The sequence below is a fragment of the Colletes gigas genome, unplaced genomic scaffold (genome assembly GCF_013123115.1).
Source record: "Colletes gigas isolate AHSC1104 unplaced genomic scaffold, ASM1312311v1 Colletes_gigas_Sc00002, whole genome shotgun sequence".
NCBI lineage: Eukaryota > Metazoa > Arthropoda > Insecta > Hymenoptera > Colletidae > Colletes > Colletes gigas.
In genome coordinates this window covers 3,020,075-3,044,546 of record NW_025106631.1, presented here as the reverse complement: position 1 = coordinate 3,044,546, position 24,472 = coordinate 3,020,075, and the positions used below count along the sequence as shown (strand labels likewise).

General features: G+C 42.2%; 3 protein-coding genes across 4 annotated transcripts in view; 1 reads left to right on the top strand and 2 right to left on the bottom strand.

The window, feature by feature from the left end:
* The window catches only part of LOC122400490, a 60,971-nt gene extending 45,013 nt beyond the window's left edge, over window positions 1-15,958 (top strand). The window contains exons 8-21 of the mRNA XM_043401999.1: window positions 41-480; window positions 844-1,239; window positions 1,316-1,485; window positions 1,618-1,826; window positions 10,192-10,424; window positions 10,519-10,618; window positions 10,707-10,835; window positions 10,911-11,077; window positions 11,139-11,292; window positions 11,368-11,773; window positions 11,847-12,117; window positions 12,175-12,356; window positions 12,564-13,855; window positions 14,989-15,958. Of these exons, the coding sequence (XP_043257934.1) occupies window positions 41-480; window positions 844-1,239; window positions 1,316-1,485; window positions 1,618-1,826; window positions 10,192-10,424; window positions 10,519-10,618; window positions 10,707-10,835; window positions 10,911-11,077; window positions 11,139-11,292; window positions 11,368-11,773; window positions 11,847-12,117; window positions 12,175-12,356; window positions 12,564-13,855; window positions 14,989-15,696 (4,857 nt within the window). The 3' untranslated portion in view covers window positions 15,697-15,958. The remainder of the gene's footprint in view (window positions 1-40; window positions 481-843; window positions 1,240-1,315; window positions 1,486-1,617; window positions 1,827-10,191; window positions 10,425-10,518; window positions 10,619-10,706; window positions 10,836-10,910; window positions 11,078-11,138; window positions 11,293-11,367; window positions 11,774-11,846; window positions 12,118-12,174; window positions 12,357-12,563; window positions 13,856-14,988) is intronic.
* LOC122400444 (general odorant-binding protein 83a-like) lies at window positions 15,896-18,390 on the bottom strand. Its single transcript, XM_043401924.1, has 6 exons — window positions 18,311-18,390; window positions 18,159-18,234; window positions 18,001-18,092; window positions 17,334-17,427; window positions 16,350-16,414; window positions 15,896-15,961 (listed from the first exon to the last, which is right to left on the bottom strand). Exons 1-6 carry the CDS (start codon window positions 18,386-18,388, stop codon window positions 15,896-15,898), a joined length of 471 nt encoding a protein of 156 aa, XP_043257859.1. The 5' UTR covers window positions 18,389-18,390.
* A 1,936-nt stretch (window positions 18,391-20,326) lies between these two features.
* LOC122403650 (general odorant-binding protein 69a-like) lies at window positions 20,327-24,468 on the bottom strand. 2 transcript variants are annotated; one of them, XM_043407283.1, is made up of 6 exons: window positions 24,399-24,468; window positions 22,263-22,593; window positions 21,910-21,962; window positions 21,678-21,834; window positions 21,413-21,477; window positions 20,327-20,470 (listed from the first exon to the last, which is right to left on the bottom strand). In XM_043407283.1, exons 2-6 carry the CDS (start codon window positions 22,528-22,530, stop codon window positions 20,453-20,455), a joined length of 561 nt encoding a protein of 186 aa, XP_043263218.1. In that variant the 5' UTR covers window positions 22,531-22,593; window positions 24,399-24,468; the 3' UTR covers window positions 20,327-20,452. The 2 variants fall into 2 exon arrangements, with proteins under 2 accessions (XP_043263218.1, XP_043263227.1); XM_043407292.1 differs by lacking the exon at window positions 24,399-24,468 and adding an exon at window positions 22,114-22,201 and having other exon boundaries at window positions 22,263-22,425.
* Window positions 24,469-24,472: the final 4 nt, after the last annotated feature.

The following is a 24,472-nucleotide window of genomic DNA, read 5'->3' as shown; positions in this document are numbered from 1 at the left end:
AATCCATGGATCAATACTGAATCTTCCCCCTATTTTGTAGGTGAGCTACGTGAACGGCAACATAGTCAGGCGACGGATAACTGGCAATGCCTACATGACCACCTTCGCCTCAGAAATTGCTCTGATCGAGGCGGACAAAGAAGCGGACAAAAAGTATCGCGAGCTGATACTCGAGGCGGAGAACATCCTGGTGAATATGCAGAAGAGTCAGAACAGCATGCCCATCATGCCGTCGCCGTCGCGGAAATTCCACAACGGTTTGGCGAACAAACGCGTCGAGCTCATCAAGAACACCGAGCTGAATATCGAGCTCGCCCTCTCCAAGAGCAGAAACTCCCAGCCGGAATTGCAGAGCGGCAGCATCAGAGACCTCGAGCACACCAGTCCCAAGAGACAGTTCACGCAACCTTGTTCACCGATTCGCTTGTTCATGGAAAGGAACTCACCGGGTGGATTCCTTCCGAAGGAAAACTGTTGCAGGCAAGCATTGTTTTTATAGAGTAATGTATACAGTCTGAGCTAGCTAGATAGTTAGCATAGGAGTGAGCGAGCTAGCTAGCCTGCAAGGAGTAGGCTGGATAGATAGCTAGCATGGAGTGAGCTATCTAGCTAAGTAGCATTGAGTGAGCTAGCTAGATAGTTAGCATAGGAGTGAGCTAGCAAGCTAGCTATGAAGGAGTGAGGTAGGTAGCTATCTAGCAGGGAGTGAGCTATCTAGCTAAGTAGCAAGGAGTGAGCTAGCTAGCTAACTAGCATAAGAGTGAGCTCGCCAGGCTAGCTACCTCGGAGTGAGCTAGCCAGCCCTAGATTGTCGACTCGATAACGTTTCGTTCGATCCTACAGGCCAGAAACACCCATCAAGTACTCGACTGCCGCATCCCCGATCGCCGCTAGAAGGACTCCACCTGCTCAACATTCGCCCTGCAGAAGCCTGCTACGCTCTCGTCCGATAGGCGTCGAGCAGGATAGCAACGACTACTGCAACGGGACGCGAGCAGTGCCTCTGAACTGCAACGGTATCCTCCGACCATCTATAGACTTGGAGGACCCTATGGCGCAGACTCAAAATTCTTTCCAGGCCAGATCTCGCCCAGTTTTACCACCGAGAGATCCACTTGTCGGTAGCAGAAAAGACCTTCGCATCTCGAGATCAACAAAGGAGGAAGGCGTGACGTCGAGCTCGTCGGACTCCGAGGAAAGATGCGATGTTAGGAGAAGGACACCTTTGCTGACCTTCAGGTTAGCCTCTTCCTCCCTCTCTCTCTCTCTCTCTCTCTTTTTTGAATCAGATGAACTTACGTATTTGTTCTTGTAGGTCGATCGACATGGGACCGATAAAAGAGAGTTCTTCCTACTGTCCGCAAAGCGAGCCAGTGAAAAGGAAAGTGTACGCTGGGAGCGCAACTTATGGAAGAATACAGAAAACGTTGGGGGAGCACGTTACCTTGAGGAACTCTGACGGGGATACAGCTACCGACGACACTGGTAAATACGTAAACACGTGAAAGATATAATCGATAGTCGATCTTACATACGTACGTAGAGTAGACAGTATTTTAACAGTGATTTTTTAGCAAAAGCTAGCAATTTTCGAATATTGTTCTTTTGCGAACACAGACGACTCGAGACGATCTCTGAAGGAGAAGGTGGCTCAGCTTCGTCGAGACCGACTGGCCGCCGAAGCGAACGCGAACACTCAGGATTCGCAGATTTTCCAGCACCAGCTGTCGCAATTGCGGAGACAGATGCTGATGCAAACCATCGAGGGCTTGAAACGAAGCCTCGAGGATCAGTCTGCGACTTTGAAGCAGACCTGCTTGGAGCCGGTGTTGACCGACCACCAGTTGCCATGAAATGGGGATGTAAGTCGTCGCGGTTCAGATTCGACCGCGACAGTCGAACCTACGGGAACGACGTAGCGATGTACACGCTTTCCTTCTCTGTACGTGCTATATTCAGAGTGTCCGAGAACATTGCGCATTTCAAGGCCTCGAGTTATCGATAGTAAACCATAATTTAAAGTATAATAATCCACGACCTTAACTATTTACAAGCAAAACTCAATATCTGACATTGATCTTACGTTGAATTATATATGCGTTATTATAGCACTAGGTGTCAGATTTTTGAAGTACATCTTCCCTGAAAATGGGAAGTTTTCCTAATAAAAAAAATGCCAGATATGTACCTAATATTGGCTTTCCCAAGTATCATAGTGGCCAACAAAGCTAGTAGAATGCGCAGTATTTTCTCGAACACTCTGATATCATACGATGATCTCGTATCTGGAACCAGCGTTGCGCATCGTAGCCGAATTTCTACCTAATCCTTTTACAAGGGTATCAATATATTTTTCTGCCTGTCTACACGGTAACAGAATCAAAATTAAGAATGTTACATATTTTCTGGGCATTGTTCTCGTGTTCTTCGTTCGACGCGCAGAAATAATAACGTGTTACGAATACCGTGCTTCTCGTTCCCTTCGATCTTGCAGCTTGACTAGCACTACTAAGCAGTCCCAGCGTATCCGATATTCAAGCTAACTTATTAGACGCGTTGTGGGACGAAGGGGCAGGAGGCGAGCGGAAGAATGCTAAAGAACGAGATCCTTTCGATTTGGTCTTGCCGCGCATTATCGTGATTCAAGACGCGTGGACAGCATTCGAATCAAATATACATAGCCTGACAAATTTAGAAAAGATCTCTGAGGAAGTAGTCTCGAATATATTAAGAGATCACTATTGCAATGTAACAACGGTGATGATGTTAACCGTAAAGAATTAAGCAAATGATTTGGTGCCTCAGGGATCTTTTCTGAGTTGTCAGGCTATGTATATGTACTTCCGCTGCGATTCATTCTTTTGTCCCCCACAGAGCAAGCAACTCCTTCGCGAACGTTTAAACTTATTCGAGTTGAGAGATCTAATGGGCCTGTTCGTAGGTGTTTCTCTTTGAACTCGTTCCGAAAATGGATGTAAAGACACAGCAAATAGCAAGGCTTATCGAACCTACTAGTAGTCGAATACAAAGAACTTAGCTAAAACAATGCTAACAGTGCATCTAGCGAGCCACAAAAAATTTGCCCTTATCATCACAAATGCGTTGGCAGGTTTTGAGATCGATAGTTGACTGCTATGACTTGGACGCATTTGCAGTAGTATGGATTACTGCGCTGAACGTTTCAAAACCAGCTTCGATCCAATGTAAACCCGTGTGCAGCGTTTTCCACTAATATAAGTCTAACAAAATAGCGTTAAAAATTCTATACGAAACTGGTGTGCACTAAAAACAGGCAAATTTTATTTATTTTATGTCAAATGTTCATTACGTTATTTTGGGTTGGGAAATGTTGCATTGAGGATGAGGTTAGGTAAAGACTCGCGACTTCCCCCACTTCTCTCACTCGACTACAAGCAGTTGGTTGGAATCATCGTAGTAGTTCCGATTGACATAAGCAAAGGGATATGGAGGAGTAAGTTAACACTTTGATGGCCGCTGTCACGCATACGTGACTTTGCTAGCTAGCAGACAGTTGGCCACTGTCACGCATGCGTGATCTACCGTATCAGTCACCAATTTCATCGTACATTCAACTTATTACGTTTGTTGAGGTTACATTTATAATTCCTTCTAATTATATTCCTCTTGATTTACAATATCAGTGGTGACCATGCGGCCATTGAAGTGTTAAGAGTTTCTACCCGACCCTTCCTACTAGAAACCACGTTGACCTAGTCAGCATATGAATACGGCCCAGCTGTGAACTCGCAAATTTCTTCCATCGCACGGTAGTTGCTGCACCGATATTTTTCTTCCGTAGAAGCGATCGTTCGTGGTCGACGACGTAACGTAACCGTTCTCTCTCGAATCGCCGACAAGTTTCCGTTGCAAGACCTGTATCGCAGGACACACACGACCCGCCCCTCATGTAATTTTTCATTAATCGTCGCCGCGGGCTCGTCGTATTTTTTGTGCCGAGAATACGCGCCACGGCGACGTCCGGCACGCATATTACTCGTAATGTTCCTATTTCTACGTAATTCGTACTTCCAAAGGAGAAGAGTTAAAGCGACGAACTAGAGGCGAAGTTGTCGTCGGTTCTGCCGGCGGAACTAACATTTCCCCCGTTAGTAATACCAAAGATGACATATAGTCTAGCACGGTAGTGTAGAACCGTTTAGTTGATCTAAGACGCTAAGTACGCATTCGTAATATTAGAGGTTAGAGTTACTTCTTCTAAGTTTCGTAGAGAATGATGATATACCGTTGAGTCGAAATTACTAATCTCGCATGCTCGTCAGAGTCGATTTCGCGCCAAAATTTTGGGACTGCTCGTCGAATACTATTCGAATACAATTTTGACTGTTCAAATATTCAGTAAATAGTGCAGTGTGGATCATAAACTTCATTTTCGTTTCTGATACTTTATCAACGATACTGTAAAGATTTGTCGTCTCTAAGCAGCTTCTTTATGCAATCATTGTTTTCAGTCGTAGAAAAGACTTGCACGCCAATGACGCAAATGGGTCAATCTCTACTATTTTAAAAGATCCGTGTTGTGTTCAGTCGTTGGAATAGTAATGTTCGAATACTCAAATGTATTGATAGTATTCGAGTACTTATAAAATATTCGAAAATCCTAGCCCCATTCTGCGCATCACCGAAAGTGTATTCGATCCGTCACGTTTGAGGTTATGAAACCTGTACCGAATTCTCTGTCTCGTAAACGCCTGGGTATTTTTCTAATCATTTTCGTTGCAACATTTCGAGGAATAGATGCGCCGAGAAACGAACAAATGTTAAAAATAATACCGCGAGAGACAAAATTTATCCTCGATCGGTGATGCGTGGGGACTTCTGAACTCTGACGACATAGACGAAGTACTTTCAGTCGCAGTGATATTTTTGCGAGAATAGACTGATAGCGTTTATCGACTATTATTATCGTTAGACTCGTGTGTTCGGTGATGATTTAATTTACATGTGATTTATACGTTAATGTTCATCGAGAACGACGAATCGTAATACGCACACGATATTTATTTGTGTTAGATGTTAGATGCCATAGTAACGGAAATATTAGAGAACAATAGTGGTAGTGGATATTAGTAACGCTAGCTTAGCCGATTATTGACTAAAAAAGTTTCGTGAAATCGTTTCTCTGAATCGTCCCTTTTGTGATTTATTTCCGCGTTTCGTTGGAACTGTGATTACAACTTCTTCAGCCAGTTTAGAGTTATATTGCCATAAGCGTGCACGAAACGTCTTCCGTTTCACGGCGGCGCGGGCTCAGGTGAATTCATTCAGAACTTTTATACTCGATACGTGTACATACTTAGTTTTTAATCGAAGAAAGATCTAATTTTTATTATCGTAAGTAAACGAGATGACGATTATTGCGGTTTTAATTATTTTAGCCAATTAAAGTATATCGAGACATTCCGAAGGTGTAGAAGAAAGGGCAGGGTGTTCTGTAGCCACGCTGCGGAAACCCCATTGTCCGAAATCTTCGATGGCTCGTCGAATGGTTAACGAATTAAAATTTCAATTTTTCCTTCCCTGCTGAGAAGCAATGTGCTAGTCGTCTGGTTAATTGTGCAGGGTATGATCGGCAATTCGAAATGGATTTAGAAGAGGCGCGAAATTATTGTTGCAAATTTTCCGTGTACTGAACCATTTATGAAAGTAAATGGACAATTTTTTTATATGATTATGAATAAATTATATTACGTCGTTGGAAATGTGCATTTATTTGTCCACTTATTTCCTAGCGATTCTCCTTGTAGCCTGTAATAGAGCATCTTATGGTAACTAGAAACCTGATCGTTATCGTACAGAATACCCATAAACCATAACAATCGAAACGTAATTCCATTTTTCACTGCAGCTGCTGCAAGTAAATTCGGACGTGATTTTAGCGGTCAGTTGAGAAACTATTCACTGAATTAGTATTGTTAGACCACAGACGAGGTATATGAATAGAGGATATTAAGTAATATAACACATAAATTTCAAGGAATAGATATCGTTTTACTCGGTTACGATTGATAAATAAAAATGATATTAAGACATAATACATTAACTTATTTATGTTCATATTTTTAGACGTATGACAAAAACTGGAAATTGCATTTGGCATAGGACATACAGGAAAACAGTAAAATACGTTCAACATTATATGCAGATTGAATACAACAGCAATCTAATGGTACCATCGATCAAATGCAATCTTTTGCAGTGTAACAATGATGTAATGTAAATTTTTCGGAATTTAATAAATTAATATTTTTACAATGATTAAGAAGAAACCTATTTACAAGCAAATAGACCTTTCACCTAATGTAATTTTACGGCCCGAGTTTCTGGGGGTCCCGGGACCCCATTACCATTTTCGTGTCACTCGCAACGTTACCAACAGATTCAGAAATGAATTTTAATCCCTTTCATAGTCAACTCACATGGATTTACGCAAAACTACAGCTGTTTGCCTATCGATAGTAATTCAGTGAATAATTTCTCAACTGACCGCCATCCGTGAGAAGAGGACGCTGAAATCACCTCCGAATTTTTCGCTCGGTATGGCAATTGTTCGAACTGACGTACGAAAAGAGAAAAATTAACGAGATACACTCTTCCAAAGTGGAACAAAATGTTAAAAAGATCATGCATCAAATTGTAAGGGAATCCTCGTAAGAAGGCTTTAATCTTCGTAATGGTTTTAATGGGTCGATGATCAACAATGACTAGCTTATGGTCACTGGTGGTCAACAGTGAGGTGGACATCAAGGTCAGCGAGGAAGATCCAGAAATGGTCAAGAGGTGGGACCAATCGAAATAGTTTCTTTGTAGACGAGACAGTCTTACCTGTTATCTTCAACCTTGGCTCTGATTGGTCTCCCCACCCTTTCATCACCTTAGGCATATAAGCAGGGTCACTGCGAAGATTTCTTCAGTCGCGTCGCGAATTCGGGAGTGTACAAATGGCCAGAGGAGAACCGGGGACCGCTGCTGACCTCTGCTGGCCGTTGCTGACCACTACTGGCCAGCGCTGACCACAGCTGACCATGGCTGACCACTACTGACCACTACTGACCAGTGCTGATTCGCGTTCCTGCCACTACTGACCACTACTGACCAGTGCCGGACGGTGATGACCAACGGTAAGAACTGTTTAAAAATTCTCTCCCCTCTTCTATTCTATCATTTGATGCCAATTTTGCTTCAAATGAACTGATTTTGCCTCGTTTATCCAACCGATGTTGCTATAATATGAATATTTTCTTACTTTACAGCTGGCCCTTATGGTAACTACCCTATGTACTGACAACAAGTAGTAAGTCCACTCCACTTATTTATATTTTATTATTTTTATTTGTTCGTTTGATGTGTATTCAACTTTATTTATCTGATTTTATTTGGTTATTATGAATGTTCCTTTTCTCCGTTTCTACTTTTACATTGTTTTGCGAATTTACGTGTCTGCTTCGATACGTATAATATTGCAGGATATAATAATATAATATTGTTTTCAATCATACGCTATATTTGTTTCTATACAAATTCACGAATTCATATTTTTACGTTCTTGCTCGAATTCTCGTAATATTCTACGGAGGTACTTTGTTCGATTCTTCCATTTCGTTTGATCGTTTGGTGTTGATTCAACTTGGTGTCTCGATCCAAGTTTCTTTCATCATTAGGAGTGTTCGTTTTGATACGAATAACATTGCGTCGATGCATATACCGTATTTGTTTCGATGTCTCTGACTCGTCTTTTCGTTCGTGTTCGTTGTTCGACGCTGCTTAATAGAAGATTTTTATTTTTACTTCTCGGCTTAAATTCTTGTAACATTTTGCTAATATACTCTGTTCAATTCCCTTTAGCTAGGTGATAGATCATTTTAAAGTGTTCATTAAATTTCCTACCATATCTCACTAATATACATATGAGTTTTGATTTCAGTTTAAATTTGGGTTAATCGCAAGGACATCGATGGAGAACGCCACAACCGCCGAGGGACCTTTAATTGCAAGTTGATTAGTCGTAAGCTTCGTCGCGAGTATTAAAATTAACGTCGAAGCCTTCTTTATTATACGTATCTCCGCGTCCTACCAAGCAATTATTCGATAAGTAGCTTGTCTCTCGCTCGTTCCCTCGTTCCTAGCTTCGGTCACCGCTGTTTCATCGATTGAAACATGTGATCGGCCGTGTAGCTGATCCGAAAGATCTAACCGCCTTCCCATTGGTAGCTCGATCCAGGGAAAATGGTACTCTGCTGGAAGGTGTGGAGTTTCCGTATTCTGCGGAAACGCATACCTTCCAGCGGAAGTCGACACTGAAACAGAGGTACTCTCTCTATGTCAGACAACTTGAGTCGGGTCCTTCGGGCTCCCGGCGGGTTGCGTTGGAGCAATGGAGACCTTAGATTCGGAGTCGCAGCCGTCCGTTATCCTGTAGAGATCTAGTTAGCAAGGGCAGTAGGTTCGATCCTCGGATCCGCTGCACGGTTCAGCGTCGCGTCGCGTCACGTCGCGTGCCCCTCAAATTAACTTCGTCCCTCTTTTTAACCAAATAATTGCTTGGTACATCCAAGGAACTTTGTTTCCTTCTATCGTCCGAATTTTAGTTTCAACTTGACCAGACTCGAGCTTCGACGTTAATTTTAAGTCCCTATTGTACGCGTCTCCCAATATCGCCAAGTAATTAGTTAACAAGTAGCTTCACTCGACTCGTTCTCTGGTTCCTAGCTTCGATCACCGCTGTTTCATCGATCGAAACATGTGATCGGCCGTCCAGTTTGTCCGAAAGATCTAGTCGCTTACCCATGATAGATCGATTGCTAGAAATAGGAATCAATCTACCAAGGGCAGTGTCGATTCGATCCGAAGATCTGCCGCACGGTTCAGCATCGCGTCGCGTATCCCACAATATAGCTTCACCCCTTTTCAAACGAAATAATTACTTGGTACAACTAAACCAGAAGATCGAAGGAACATTGCTTCCTTCTATCTCTCTAGTTTAGTAATCCAGCTAAGCTTAGCTAAAAGGGAGATCGATGGAACTTTGATTCCATCTATCTCCCTTCGGGTCTCCACTCGCAGCAACCTCCACGTGGTGAGACCTGGGTCATATTATTTACTATGTAATTAATACAATTATTAATTACATAGGGAATAATATGAGCTAATGGCTGCGTTCTTCTCATAGTTCCACATACCTTGTTCGTCCTGGTGTGCAGTCTGATAACACTGATTTCGAGTCGCAAATACGTTTTTGCCGAGTTAGTTTTTAAATAAATAATATATTAAAATTTAAATTAAAAAATAGAGGATTTGCGGTGTATTTATCAATGAGATCCTTACGTATTTTAATAATTTTGAAATCTTTAAATAATCTCGATCGATTGGTTATTCCAATGAAATTAATCGATCGATGCTCAATTCTGGACCATACAGCTTTCATTCCGTTAAAAAATAATAAAATTTATGTAATTTTATTTTCTGTCTCACTTCCTCTTGCGTTAATTTCTAAATCTGTTGATAACGTTGCGAGTGACACGAAAATGGTTATGGGGTCCCGGGACCCCTGAAACTCCGGCCGAAAAATTACATTAGGTGAAAGGTCTATTCATATACCTCGTCTGTGGTTAGACAAACAGCTGTAATATTTGCATAAATACATATAAGTTTACTATGGAAGGGATTAAAATTCATTTCTGAATCTGTCGATAACATTGCGAATGACACGAAAATGGTACTGCCCGAAAAAATACATTAAAAGGTCTAGGTACTCGTCTAGTACTAGGTATACCTCGTCTGTAACGATACTACTTAATCTGTAGTATGTGTCGTATACGGTGCATTGTTAACACTTTACTAGATTATATATCTACTTTTTCTTGTACTTATAAGAATGTTAAATGAAACTTTGCGACAGTGGTTACGATATTGTTCTCTTTCTGCAATTACAGGGTAATTAAATCCAGTGATATTTTTTATTTTTATGAGAACCGATTAATAAGCTACCGGTCGGCAAAGTGTTGAGCGGTAAAAAACTGATTTACCGGCTATCGGTCGGTAAAAAGTCGTTTAATAGGCTACCGGTCGGTAAAGTGTTAAAAAAGAGAATAATTTTACAGAACATCGTCGACACAAAATGTTCGATTCATGATTTCGTGTTTGTAACGCTAGGCGTCGCTGCAGTTGCGTGCAACGCAAAGTCGCAAGGTGGCATTGTGTTACTTCATGGACCTAACGATGTTTAGAAATTTATCAAGACGTCCAAGCATGAAACGATTAATCAGCTTCTGTTTAGTTCATTTGTACATATTAATATCGTATTGCAACGCGGAGGATATTTTAGGCTGCGGGGGATTCCTGCAGAGTCACGCCGATATCGACTTTGCAAAAGTTCAGATAAATTTGTGAGTACCACTGCCACCCGAAATTCTTATCGAGTCACGTTCACGTACGCGAAATAAATCGGTCAATAATGACTTAAACTTTTGCTCGATTCAGATATACAAAAGCTGGTAGCCTTAAGGACAACACGGAATGTGCTCCTAATAATGGATATTACTTTCTTCCTCTGTATGATAAGGGAGAATACGTATTGAAGGTAACTGCGATTACAACAATTATACGAACGAGTTGTCTAATACATTTTCAAATTGTGGCTATATATTCTAATTTGACATCCGCAATAGGTGGATCCACCCAGAGGATGGAGCTTCGAACCTACGGAAGTTGTGTTAAACGTGGACGGAGTAACCGATGCCTGCAGCCAAGGCAAAGACATCAACTTTACCTTCAAAGGTTTTGGCATCACAGGCAAGGTAAATCAGACTGCTTAAGACTGCTAATTATCCAAATAATTCTACGTTTGTCATAAGAAATTTAATGTATTCTAGGTCATTAGTTTAGGGACAGACTTTGGACCTAAAGGAGTTACGGTCACGTTGTATAACGAGGACAACAAACAAGTTCCTGTTGGAACAACGGTTACAGCGGAGGGTGGAATATTTTATTTCACGCCGATACAGCCTGGTCAATACACGCTCGTAGCATCCCACCCTACGTAAGTCTTGCAAAATGTACAACTTCATTACACCAGCTTATGCCTTTTTCTTTGGTTTTAGATGGATGTTGGAGAAAGATACTGTCAAAGTAACAGTGCGGGAAGGCAACACGGAACTTCCGGATGGTAGCTTGGTAATCTTCGGTTACGATGCCAGTGGTCGCGTTACTAGCGAAGAGGAACCAGTTAGCGGTGTAACCTTCGTTCTGTTTGGAGTAAGAACTTGTTCTTTATTGTCTAATCCAGCCCATGATAGTAGCTTGTAGTCATTGGATATTATTTCTGTATAGAATGGCGTGGCTAAGAACTGTGCAACGACGTCTATAAGCAAGGACCTTCAATCCAGGAAACCCCTTTGTCACGTCATGTCGGACAAAAGTGGAAAATTCGTGTTTCCAAGTTTGTCGCCCGGCGAATATAAACTCGTGCCCTACTATGCCGGTGCTCAGACCAAATTCGACGTTCAACCCACGGAGTTGGTGTTCAAAGTAAACCACAACAGCGTCGTACTGCGCCAAGGGTTTAAAGTAACCGGTTTCACGGTGAGCGGTATAGTTCTGACCGCCACCAATGGAGATCCTTTGCCGGGTGCGAAAATTCTGTTGTCACAAAAGGAAGTCGCGACGACTGACGCAAATGGAAGATACGTGTTGGATAATATGAAGGCTGGACAGTATTCCCTGAAAGCTGAGAGCAGTACGTATATTTGACCGATTCTTGATTGCAATTGCAGATTAACATTTAATCGTGTGAATTCTTTGCGACGCAGATGATGTGGTGTTCGACGAAAAGTCTGTAAAAATCTCTCCCAGTTCCCCGGAACTTCCAATACTCACACCGTCGGCGTACAAAGTTTCCGGAAGAGTTACCCTATCGGCGAAAGAGACGCTTCATTATCGTAAAGTGTCTGTACAGAACACAGCCGCCACGTTCAACAAAGAAATCGATACGAAGGCAGGGGAATTTTCCATCTACCTCCCTCCCGACAGATACCAATTGACCGTAGTTGTAAGCGCGGAAGAAAGAGCTAAAGGCTTACAGTAAGTATACTATTATTTTCTCCGTTTGTTCGGTCTCGTCAGCTGATCATTTTTTAGATTCTTCCCGCTTCAACAAACCATCGACGTGTCGTCTCGACCAGTGTTCAACGTCAACTTCCTGCAACTGAAGGCGACGTTAACGGGTACGGTAAAATGTTTACCGGATACCGATTGCAGTCAGGCTTCCGTTACATTGAAAGTACTCGACGGGATCACGATAAAGACGATTCAATCTAAGGGTAAGGTTCCACATCGTATTCTGTGTGTTCCAGCTAACATTATCTCTGTACGTTTGCAAACTCCGCGATAACAAAAATGCGTTTAAATGGATCGAATGTAATATAAGTAAATTGTAAATAAAAAGACAACATTTCTAACGCGTTCTTGTTGTCGCGGTAATAACCGCGGTTCGATTCGTTCGATGCTATTCTTTTTTGTCTGTGAAGTCGTTTTTCGTCACGCAGATGGCCACTATCAGTTCACGGACGTGTTGCCCGGCCATTACGAGGTGTTGATCGACAACGACGTGTTTTGCTGGGAAAATCCTAGTTACAGGATCTCCGTAACGTCGGAGCGTGCCGAGGTGCCGCCCTTCGAGCAAACCGGATTTTCCGTTACCTTTATCTTTTCTCACGATACAACGGTGGAATATTCCGAAGTGAACGATCCAAAGAAGATCACTTTATCTTTGAACAAAGGTAGCACGAAGCATTGCGTCACCAATCCAGGTGTATACACATTCACGCCGAAAAGCTGTCACGTGTACGACCGATCGTCCTATACCTGGGATACCAACAGTCTTTCTCCTATTTTATTGCACTCGACCGAGCACAGTCACAAAGGGAACATTGAGAGTGCTTCCGCGTTGGACGGAGTCAAAGTGACGATAGAAAATGGCGGCGAAGTCGTCACTCTAGGACCGTTGAAACCGGTGCAGCACGGAAACGTGTACAGATACGAATTCGAGTTCAAAGCGAAGACCGATTACATTTACACGATAACACCATTGTCGAACGTTCTCTTGTTCAGCCCTCCGTCGTTGAAAGTGTTGGGAGTGAACGATTGTCAGAACGATATAGCCACGTTCATCGGTGATTTGGGGAAGATCATTTCTGGCAAGATCAATCCACCCTTGGAGGGAGTCACCGTGCAAATATTTGGAAACGATAAAAATACCCCGATACATACGTCGGTTACTGAGAAGGATGGGGCATACAGCATCGGACCTCTGGATGGAAAAGTAGACTACAGCGTCGCCGCGGAGAAAGAAGGTTTCGTCATCGTAGGACCCGATTCCAACGGAGTGTTCTCCGCTCACAAGTTGGCCGAGATTATCGTGCAAGTCTCCGATCAGGCCGACAACATCTCGTTGCAAGGCGTTCTCCTTTCGCTGTCCGGTGGGCAAAGTTACCGCAGAAACAGCGTGACGGGCGAGGATGGCAAACTGATCTTCAACTCCCTGTCCCCTGGAGAATATTATCTGAGACCAATGATGAAGGAGTATCGTTTCGATCCTCCCTCGAAAATGATCAAAGTCGTCGAAGGAGCGACTGTTACCGTAAATTTGTTCGGTAAGAGAGTCGCGTTCAGTGCATACGGTTCCGTGACGTCGCTGAACGGAAAGCCCGAGGCTGGATTGTTGGTCGAGGTCCAGGGACAAGGAGACTGCAGTAACCTTCAAGAAGAGGCTACTACCGAGGAGAACGGAAACTTCCGAATCAGAGGACTTCAGCCGACGGTAAGCAATTTTTTATTAAGTGTACAAATGAATACTCCAAATTATCTTGAGCAGTTATAAAATCAAGTTCAAAGTCGATTGATTTTCCCGCTCTTTTGCGGTCATACGGTGTTGACATACATATAGCTAGTTAAAACAAAAGATAGTTCAGCGAAAGGACCTTCAGTAAGGACCGGTTTAGTTGTATAACTAACAAACTTAACAGTAAATCCCATTGGATGAAAACCGTCGACAACCAAAAACCTATTAATAGGCTATTGGTAGATAAAAATTGGCAATCAAAAAGCTAATTAATAGGCTACTGGTCGATAAAGTGTTAAGAATAACCCAGCAAACGATTTCCAAACGCCTACGTGAGATGGGAAAGATCCAGAAAGAAGGAAAATGGGTTCCGCATGAACTCACTGCAACCAACAAAAATCAACAAGTGGCAGCGTGTCTTTCTCTTCTCAATAAGCAGCGTCGAAAGTGTTTCTTATGGAAAATCGTTACGGGTGATGTGAAGTGGATACTCTATGACAATCTGAAACGTAGAAAGTCATGGGTAAATCCTGGCAAAGCATCAACATCGATTGCAAAACCCAATTGCTTTGGAAAGAAGGTTCTCCTCTGCATTTGGTGGGATATCAAGGGTGTGGTTTATTATGAATTGTTGGAATCGGGTGAAACAGTTACTGCGGACTGCTACCAACATTAATTAATCTGCTTGAGTCAAGCATTGGAACGAAAACGTCCATTGAAATTGTTGCATGACAACACCAGGCCACATATTGCTTCCCATACAAAAGACACCATAATGAGTCTTGGCTGGGACGTCTTGCAGCACCCGGCGTATTCACCAGACATTGTTCCATCTGATTATCACCTGTTCCAATCGATGCAACACGCCCTATCCGATATGCACTTCCAATCAGTGGATGAGATCCGAAAATGGCTTGACGACTTCATCAGGCTTAACCTTACATGGCTTAAACTTATAGAAAATAACAGCAAATACTTTGATTAAACAATTCAATTTACTTTCCTTTAAAATAAACACTGAATATTTGAAAAAATTGGATTATTCATTTGTACACCTAATAAAATTCTTTTAAAATCGTTTCTCTTTTTAACGTTGGTATGTTTCGTTGCAGTGCGCCTACACGTTCCGTCTGAAGCCGAACGCCGAGGTGAACGCGCACATAGAACGCACGAGCCCCGACTTCGTACCTGTGCAAACCGGCAAGGACATTCACGATCTCCGATTGGTCGCGTTCCATCCGATATCTCGCACCGACATTTCCGTGTACGTTGTGTCCGGCCAACCGGAGCACTATCGCACGCTAAAGATAAAACTGTGCAGAGAGGACACGCCCGATTCCCCGATTCATACCGCGAAATTGGAGGCTCAGCAACCGAGCAAGATCGGCAGCAATTACAACGCTGGATTTCTCCTGCATTTCCCGCCGTTGCAGGCGGACGGTAAAAAGTATTTCGTACAGCTGGAGTCTACGTTGTCGCGGGCGATGCACAAGTACAGAACCGTGCCCGTTTACTTCGAGGCGAACTCGTCCTTCAAGTACGTGAAGCTGATGTTCAACGCGGAACGAAAGGTGGACCAGAGCGACATGAACCAAACGTCCGTGGTCGCGTTGCCGTTCATAATGCTCGTGGCGTTCGCGTTCCTCAATCGCGAGAAAATGTGGACGTGGCTGAACACGTTGATCGAGAGACGATCGAAGCCAGCCGCGAGCTCGAGAGCTCCCATACAGGCAGTTCCCATCGATCCAAGAGCAGACGATATAATCGTCGAACACATAATGAACATTAACAAACGAAAAACTAAGCCGCGCAAGACGTAATCGATATTTTTCGGTTACCGTGGCCGCGGCACTTTCGAGAACACGCGCCGATCGTTCTGAGGAGGTCTGCTATAGTTTAAAAAAGTTCATTCCTGTCTCTTTGCATTTTCTTAAAGTTTCTGCGCGTTGAAAGCGTGTAAATTATTCGATCGAGGTTCAAGGGATTAGCGAAACTGTAAGAAAATGCTGAAGTGATCGACTATTTGGTCGCGTAAAACACGAAACTCCTCTTGAGCGATCGTGGAAGATTAATATTATATTCGCCCTGTAAATATCATAAAGGATTTAACGTAAGTGTTCATTCGTGTGTGATAAATGTATTTTTAACGAATACGCCTTCATAGGTTACCATCATTTTATTACACAACTGTATGTTTTCGATTCTACAGTGAATTATACGTTGACTCGTTTTATAGATCTCGTCGTTTGCTTTTGCGACCCGCGACGAATCTTTCCTTCCGTTCATTTCTGTCTGTACATTTGCACATTTTATGCACAGTTTCCAGAAACGAACTACTACGCTCACGGGGCGATAAATACCTGCAGGAAAGGCAAGAAGAGGAACGTCTTTCGTCGAAGAAGATTTATAAAATTTCAGCTTGAGACGAGAACTTAAATCCTACGAATTATTGAAGAGCATGTATTCAACTTACCATGGGATTAGCGAAGTACAAGCACTTCATAAAGTTGTAGGCTTTGTTGCAGTTATCTTTCCCAGCTAAAATCAGTATAAATATATACAGGGTGTTCAGTTGTTTCATTCAGGACAAAATAAGACGAAAATCAAGGATACTACTTTGTTGATTGAGGCTTCGTTAAAAAGTTATAGAAACATATCCGGCCACACAGTATATTTTCGATAAAGAATTTTTTTCTCGAAAGTACGTAGAATTTTGGGGACATGTCTATTCACCAAAAATAATTATAATGGACCCCTGCAACCGAAGATAATTTTTTTAGGTCGATTTGAAAATTTTTTTTTTCGCCGAAATTTTCACCATCTATCCGAATTTTTTTCTCGAAAATGGATAGGAATTCGGGGGTGTGTTTATTCACCAAAAATGATTACAATTGATCTCCGCAACTGAAAATAATTTTTTCAAAATGATTTGAAATTTTTTAATTTTGTCGAAGAATATCACACTTTCTCGAATTTTTTTCTCGAAAATGGTTAGGATTTCGGGGGTATGTCTATTGACCAAAAATTATTGTAATTGACCCCCGTAACTAAAAATATTTTTTCCAGAACGATTCGAATTTTTTTTTTCGTCGAAAAATTTCATACCTTCTCGAATTTTTTTCTAGAAAATGGTTAGGATTTCGGGGGTATGTTTATCCACCAAAAATGCTTATAATTGACCCCCACAGTCAAAAATAATTTTTTCAGAATGATTTGAAATTTTTTAATTCAATTTGTTAATAACTTTTTAACGAAGCCTCAATCAAGAAATAATATTCTTTATTTTCGTCTTAATTTGGGCTCTAGAATCCCCTATTAAAATTTTCCCCAGGTAATATCCTTTTTTCTCTTGGTATTTTAGAGCGGAAACAAATTTGTCAAAGTATGTAAAAATAGTTATTTCTTTCGTCTTTCGTTTCAGTTAAGGATGGAGGAGACTCGATTCCGCGATACTCACTAGGATTGGCGCAGCTATCGAAGGCCACTTCTTTGTAAGGTTCAGGTATCACCTTTTTCAACATATTGTATTTTATCTTGCCACTGTTATCCATCTGTCGAGTAGGAAACGAATTGGTTTTATGATACCTGATTTTCAGATTCTCGAAACTCTCGAAACCCAGAACTCTTATTTTTTACATTTCACTCCGAGGAGAACCTACTTCAGATCAAACGATTAGAACGCAAAAATGTTACAAAGCTTTGAGTTTCAAGGGTTTTCGAGAGTTCGAGTGTCCCATTCCTAGTATAGTAGGGGCCACAATATAGCGAGGTCGTAAACTCGAGTAGGTGTTAAAGTTTTATACGTTTCAGCTCCCAAAACAACTTGGACCACAGTCAGGGCCGTACGAAGAAATGTTTTATCTACTGTCGCCATTTTTAGAGGTATCGTAACAGGTAAAGGTCTTATTCAAATCTTTAATATCTTAATTTAACTGCTTATAATATATGCATTTAGAAAATGAAAAAAGCAGTGCAGTTACGGACACAACAAGACATTCAGAAAGGCACCCTCAAGCGAGATGTCACCTACAGCCCTAAGTGCCGCAGCAGCAGTCGGTCCCAACCCTCAAGAGTTTAGTTTACGACCTCGCTATATCGTGGACCGAACTATACAAGTAACCGACTATGTTAAATTTCCCCAGGACGCATTTGAAGTAGCACTTTAATTTCTCATCGTCTTCGGGGAATTCCCCGTACTCGGCATCTTCGATAGCCTCTGCAAGAATACACAGTTACGTACGAAAGTTGTAATCAGGATCAATCGACAGATTTCGTCGCTTACGAATAGTAGTCTTGGTCTCTTTGATACATTTCTTCCTCGATGGGGCGGTCATTTTTCGAAAATCGTCAGGATCCGCCTGGCATCGACAAGAAACATAAAAGATAAAACGTTTTAGGATAAATCAGGACAACTTTCAACGGTGTTGCACGTACCGAGCCTATACCGGCGACAAAAGCGATCCCCGACGCCACGAAATACGTCCAAATAAAAAAACACACTGTCCCCTTCATTTCCCGATAAGTTCGATTTTTTCCCCGCGAAAACGTCGAACGGACTGCGCCGCGTCTTCCGATAGGGGGAATATATACGCGCGCGGAGTAAATAATTATCGGTTGGCAAATACACATGCGACTGGTAGGTTGCAAGCGTCTAGGTTTTTCGAATTTCCAGCTAATTGCAACCCGTACTTGATTTGATCGCCAAACGTGCAATCCTGGTTCGATCAAGTCGATTGCAAATAATACAGTAGTCTTCGAACCTTTTGGATAGCATTCTCGCTTTAAAAAAAAAAAAAGAAAATCCATAGACCTGACGCAAAAACGATAGATTTATATTTTATTGCTCTAATTGTTAGCATTTTTCTACGTTTAAGGGGCCCATTCTACCTTGTAGGGCACGAAAAGTACATGTTTCTTTGTGATTCGTTGGTTCGTAGGTTCAAACAACGTTCTTCACCCAGATTGACCCCTCAACGCGCATGCCCGAGTCTGACTGCTTTGAAAAACGATATTTCTTTAATCTAATACTTTAAGGGATGACAATATATCTTTTTCTTCAAATTATACGTCGGATGCAACATTGCAATTAACAAGAACCGCATTTTTATTCAACTTGGAAGCAAATCCAATAAAAAAAATTGATCATTCTTAGTTAACCCGAAAAATATGAGCGTTGAGGGATTGAGTAAAAGACAAAATGCAAGATTTATTTATAAAATAAAATACAGTAATACAACACGTGGTGAGACAAAAGACGATAATCCAAGGAGAGGCTAGGAAGCAGTGAAAAAAGGGGGGCAGCCCAATCTTATTTAGAATAAAAGGAAACGCAAAAAAAAATCGATTTTTTTAATCCCACAAAGTAGAAAGGCCCCTTAAAGGTTCTCTATTTGCGTCACATTCCTTTATCGCGCAAATGTTTGTCAAAGGGCGATCGACGTTCGATATAAATACAACGACCTTATAGCGAAGATTGCGACCAGAGAGTAATTAGAAGGACGAGCAAAGAGTACCCATCAAAAGGCTACAGTGTAATCGCAACAGTCAATTAACATCCGTGCGTGCAACCCAAGTTCCACGAAAAAACGTAATTGCTATAAACGACTCGTTTACCTGTAATGCAACTGTTTGGATTTGGCACGAAACTTCGTCCGTAATTACGGTATCGTCCTTCGTCTCAGGCGCGTTTAAATTACAAGGGGACTGTAGCTTGGGAGGGTGAGACGTTTGTTTTTTTTTTTTTTAATTGCTGGTGGTGAATCGTTTACGCAACGACGTAAGTCAGGACCGAGAGTTTGATATCGTACAGTGGGGTATTTGCGTAAAAAGACTGTGTATACCATATAAAGAATCTCGAATCTGTTATAACCGTTTTATTATAGTTTAATTTGCAACGAAGGGACAGAGAATCGTGACAAAAGATAAGAGGATGTGCCTGACATCAGGTGGCGCTCTAGAAGCCTGCGTATCGTTTATCCTAAGAAAAACAAAGAAACAATTCGACTGTCTTTCGCGGAGAATGATTTCAAGTTAAATTCGAGAACAAACGGAAGCAACTTGTAAAAGTTATCAACCCTGAACGAAACTGGTGTCTCCTCGACACGATCGACATGGAGGTGTGAATAACGTAATCACTTCGTTCTACCTTCGGCTGTTAAACGCGCTTAATCTATTTCGAACGCGATCTCGCGCACGGACACGACCTTAATTGACAATTGGAGGCCCTCGGCCGTCGGAAGTTGCGATCAGCTCGAAACTCGGACAAACAAATCTTCCAATTTTTCAACCGTCGAGTCGCCCCTGTCTTTTACCCTTTATCCGGGTTACAATAACGCTTGGAATCGTACGAGACGAGTCTTTTGAGGAACTAGCCTGATAAGATTGGCAATAACTTGAGCGTCGAATGATTTAGACGTTTTATTTTATTGACATCTCGTAGGAAGGGTCGTTTACATCGAAACCGGTACGGTTCCATTACATGGTAAAGTGAAAAATCACACGATGCAGGTTCCAGGTCGTTTGGCGACGCGTCGTTTTTCTTTGGTCTCGTTTCCTTTCTCCCTCGCGCTCTGTCCGTTAGAACAAGTAATACGTCTGGAAAGAAAACAAAATTGCTCGTTAAACACCGTTTAGAAAGATAGGTTGTCATGTATAGACTTAGTAACTCGAAGTCTCGGTGTCTCTGTAGTGTAGTTTATACAGGGTGTTCGGTCACCCCTGGGAACAATTTTGAAGGGAGATTTTGGAGGTAAAAATAAGACGAAAATCAAGAATATTAATTTTTTGAGTGAGGCTTCGTTAAGAAGTTATTAAAAAATTTCAATTCATTCTGAAAAAATTATTTTTGGTTGCGGGGGTCAATTACAATCATTTTTGGTCAATAGACATAATCCCGAAATCCTACCCACTTTCGAGAAAAAAATTCGAGAAGGTGTACAATTTTTCGACGAAATTAAAAAATTTCAAATCGTTTTAAAAAAATTATTTCCGGTTGCGGGGGTCAATTACAAGCATCATTGGTCAATAGACATACCCTCGAAATCCTACACATTTGCGAGAAAAAAATTCGAAAAGATGAAATACTTTGACAAAATTAAAAAATTTTAAATCGTTCTAAAAAAATTATTTTCTGTTGCGGAGATCAATTACAATCATTTTTGGTGAATAGACATACCCCCGAATTCCTATCCACTTTTGAGAAAAAAATTCGGATAGATGATGAAAGTTTCGGCGAAAAAAAAATTTTCAAATTGATCTAAAAAAATTATATTTAGTTTCACGGGTAAATTATAAGCATTTTTGGTGAATAGACATACCCCCAAAATCCTGCGCATTTTCGAAAAAAAAATTAAAAACGGGCGGAACTTTAAACGTTAATAACTTTTTAACAAAGCCTCCATCAACAAATTAGTATTCTTGACTTTCGTCTTATTTTCGCCTCTAGAATCTCCCATTAAAATTTTTCCCAGGTAGCCGAAGATCCTGTATATGTATAGTCGAGAAAAATGTATTGTTATTAAAAAGAAAATAACTCACTTGCGGCGACAATTCCGCGTAACATTTGTTGAACGTGTACGCGTACTCGCAGTTGTCGTCTTTCGCTAAAGAAACGATGGTTGTGAATTAATTGACGCCGGACCATACTCGACTCCATCGATCGCGTGCAATCGAAAAAAATCTTGCGAAATGAAATCGTTCCCACTTGTACGGAAAGAAGGGTACGAAAAACACGGAAATTTCGACGATGCCAGATCGATCGACGGAATAAAAGGAGAAATAATAAAAAATATGTAATAGATACCCATGTTTGTGCTGTATCCGTGGCACACGGGGATGAAGTGCAGTTCTCCCGACCTGTAGGCTCGTATTCTTCGGACAAACGAGAGCATGCCGTCCAAGTTGAGCTCCCTCTTGTCGTCGACTAGACCGAATTGCTCCCACAGACAGTACATGTAACACTGCGTCGACAATAAGCATACGTTTGTCTCGTTTGAAAAAAAAACGCGGGTCGGTAAATACAGCAGGACAGTTACCTTCAACTCCCGCGATTCAGGCCACACGCTGTTCCTCACAGCCTCTATATCCTCTGCAAAAACAACAAACACATTATATCATTACGCACGAATAATAATATAAAGTCCCAACCGTACCCAAACAGACGTGGAAAATAGTAAAAGTAGTTGCAAAAAATTATTTCCATTGCTATTACAACTTCGTCACGTTTCTGTCTTTCATACTTGTCGCCACTCCTGTCTGCGTTTGACAAGCGTTCACGACGTTCGCCGTGGCTGCTATCATCTCGTCGGAAACGAAACTCGGCCGTGTCTATAAAAATATCAATTTTCCCGTACGATTTTTTAAGAATTCTCCTGGCAATGTTACGTACCCCGCAACGAACGACCGGCGGTTGGATCAAGCAGAGAATCAGCAAGGGTACGAGGACCAAGAACCCCATGATTCGCGTTCGATTTCGTCGGTTGTCGTTGAGTCGAGCAACCGATCGATTTTCGATCGGTGGGATGCTGGATGCAGCAACGATTCCCGACCACGAGTTCTTTCTGCCCGGGAATCTCTCGCTTCAAGTAGTACGGTACGGTTCGATTCGGCTCGGGTCGGCTCCACTCGGGGTAGAACCAGTACCGGCTCAAGAGCATTTTTCCCGCCAAATAACGTCGATCGCAACGACATTAATTATGCATATACGTTTGGGTAGATTTCTGAACAATGGGGTGTAAAAAGCAATTGTTATTCGCTCGTATGCGAGTATCGGGTTGTCTGACGCTAGGGGGCGCTTCGATAAGAAGCACAAATAGCTCTTCGCGCCCTGAACCGATGTCTATTTTGCCTGTGGCTAAAGCCAGTCCTGGGTAGAATACTCAGCGACGCAATTCGGATCGAGGGCGCGACTCGAGCAAATCAAAGGGGAAGATTTAACAAATATCGCGATCAGAAGCAACAAATTTCCTTGGCAACACTTTTTAATCGATCCAAAAAGACTCAATCCAAAAATGTAATACTCGAATGTACGGTCGAAATAAAATGCAGGTTATGATAGCCTCCGTCGGTACAGAGTATCGAATCCATTCGATCGTTAGTTAACGATCGTCGAAACAATAATTAATAAACCTTTAAAGTAGTCTATCGTAGGGTGATCGAATCTTTGGATTCTAGGCCAGGGTGTAGTAAGCATAAACGCAGGTTGATTGGCGGATGTTACCAGTTTACGATCCGTCGACCCTATGCAATCTGTCCTATCTCCCGCATAACCGTACGATTTGAATTTTGTCCTATTAAATTTAACGTTTACAAATCGCGATCGGACGAGACCTGTTCGTGGCTGGTTGTTAAACAAAGCAAAAGTCACGGGAACGCAACAAAATTCAAAGCAGCTCGCATGCGTTCGCTAGTCCAGTAAAAGATCGTTTGGAAAAATTGACGAAAACATTTGAAGCTCGTGTCAATGCACCGAAAACTTGTCTACGAAGTTTCGAGCGAGATGTACGCACGAGGGAAGCGAATTAGTGGGTCAATATAATTCCGGGCGAAGGTGGGCGAACATACCCGAGAGCTAACCCTGAATAACACGCGTCGAGTACAGTCGCCCGTCAAAATTATTGACCAACGTCAAACCCGATACTAGAAAAATTGTAGTCGATACGCGAAACACCGGTGCGTCGGTATGACCGGCACGTGTACGAGCGTTATTCCTTCCATGAAATTTCCGCGACGTTGTTCGATGCATCGTCGAAACGTATCGTCGCGCGAAATGTTTCTCGTTTGACATAACCTTCTCGCTGTACGTTTCCCGCTGCTCGGTGGTACAGTCAGCTGATTTTCTATTGACGATAGACGAGCGTCTGTGTCGTTCGTCGGCGAACGAATGCAGAAATTCACGGGGATTGCGTTTCATTTTGCGTTCACCGGACTCGCGGATCTTTGAAATGAGACGGAATCGATAGATTCCACGAGGATGAAGCAATTTCGAGGGACTGTACGGTCGACGACACAGTACAGTCCGCCGAACAAAAATTGACGATGCTGGTGCATTCTCACGCCGTTTTCCGAATCGAAGACGTTCCGTGTCTTAGGTAGCGATCTTTTGCGATTCCACGTCCCGTCGATTAGCATGTTTCCCGGCGGCGGTGAAGCATGCCCGGGAAGATGTTCGGATGGAAATTAAAAGTTTACGGGGAACAAAGCGAGGACAAAAGAATCTCGACGGACTGTACAGCCGAAGTTGTATTGACTGCAGTGTTTTCTTCGAGCGAGTGCATTTCGTCGAAAACGAGACGTATAAGGTGTATCGACGGTGAAAACACAGGCTCCCGTCCATGCACCGCGACGTGGACCGAGCAATTTTCAACGGGTGAACGTTGCCCCGGTGAATTCTACGTGCGAAATCGAGTTTGGTAAACAACGCAATTGCAATCCGTTCGACGCTAAGGTTTCGACCCGTCCAAACATTTCGAACACGGTACGATGTCGAAGGCAAGGAAGAGAGAATATTTTTCCAAAAGCGTACGCAGCAGGACCACGATCATCAAATAGGATGATCCGGCGTATCGTTGTAATTCGAAGATCGCGCGACAGACGATT

Coding starts and splice junctions, on each gene's coding strand:
- LOC122403650 (XM_043407283.1), bottom strand. CDS start 22,530: ATGCTCTTGAGCCGGTACTGGTTCTACCCCGAGTGGAGCCGACCCGAG. Junction 21,963..22,262: donor CGCCGGTCGTTCGTTGCGGG/GTACGTAACATT, acceptor TTGTTTTTGCAG/AGGATATAGAGGCTGTGAGG. Junction 21,835..21,909: donor CTGAATCGCGGGAGTTGAAG/GTAACTGTCCTG, acceptor TTGTCGACGCAG/TGTTACATGTACTGTCTGTG.
- LOC122400444 (XM_043401924.1), bottom strand. CDS start 18,388: ATGAAGGGGACAGTGTGTTTTTTTATTTGGACGTATTTCGTGGCGTCG. Junction 18,093..18,158: donor AGAGACCAAGACTACTATTC/GTAAGCGACGAA, acceptor GTATTCTTGCAG/AGGCTATCGAAGATGCCGAG. Junction 16,415..17,333: donor CGATAGCTGCGCCAATCCTA/GTGAGTATCGCG, acceptor TACTGATTTTAG/CTGGGAAAGATAACTGCAAC.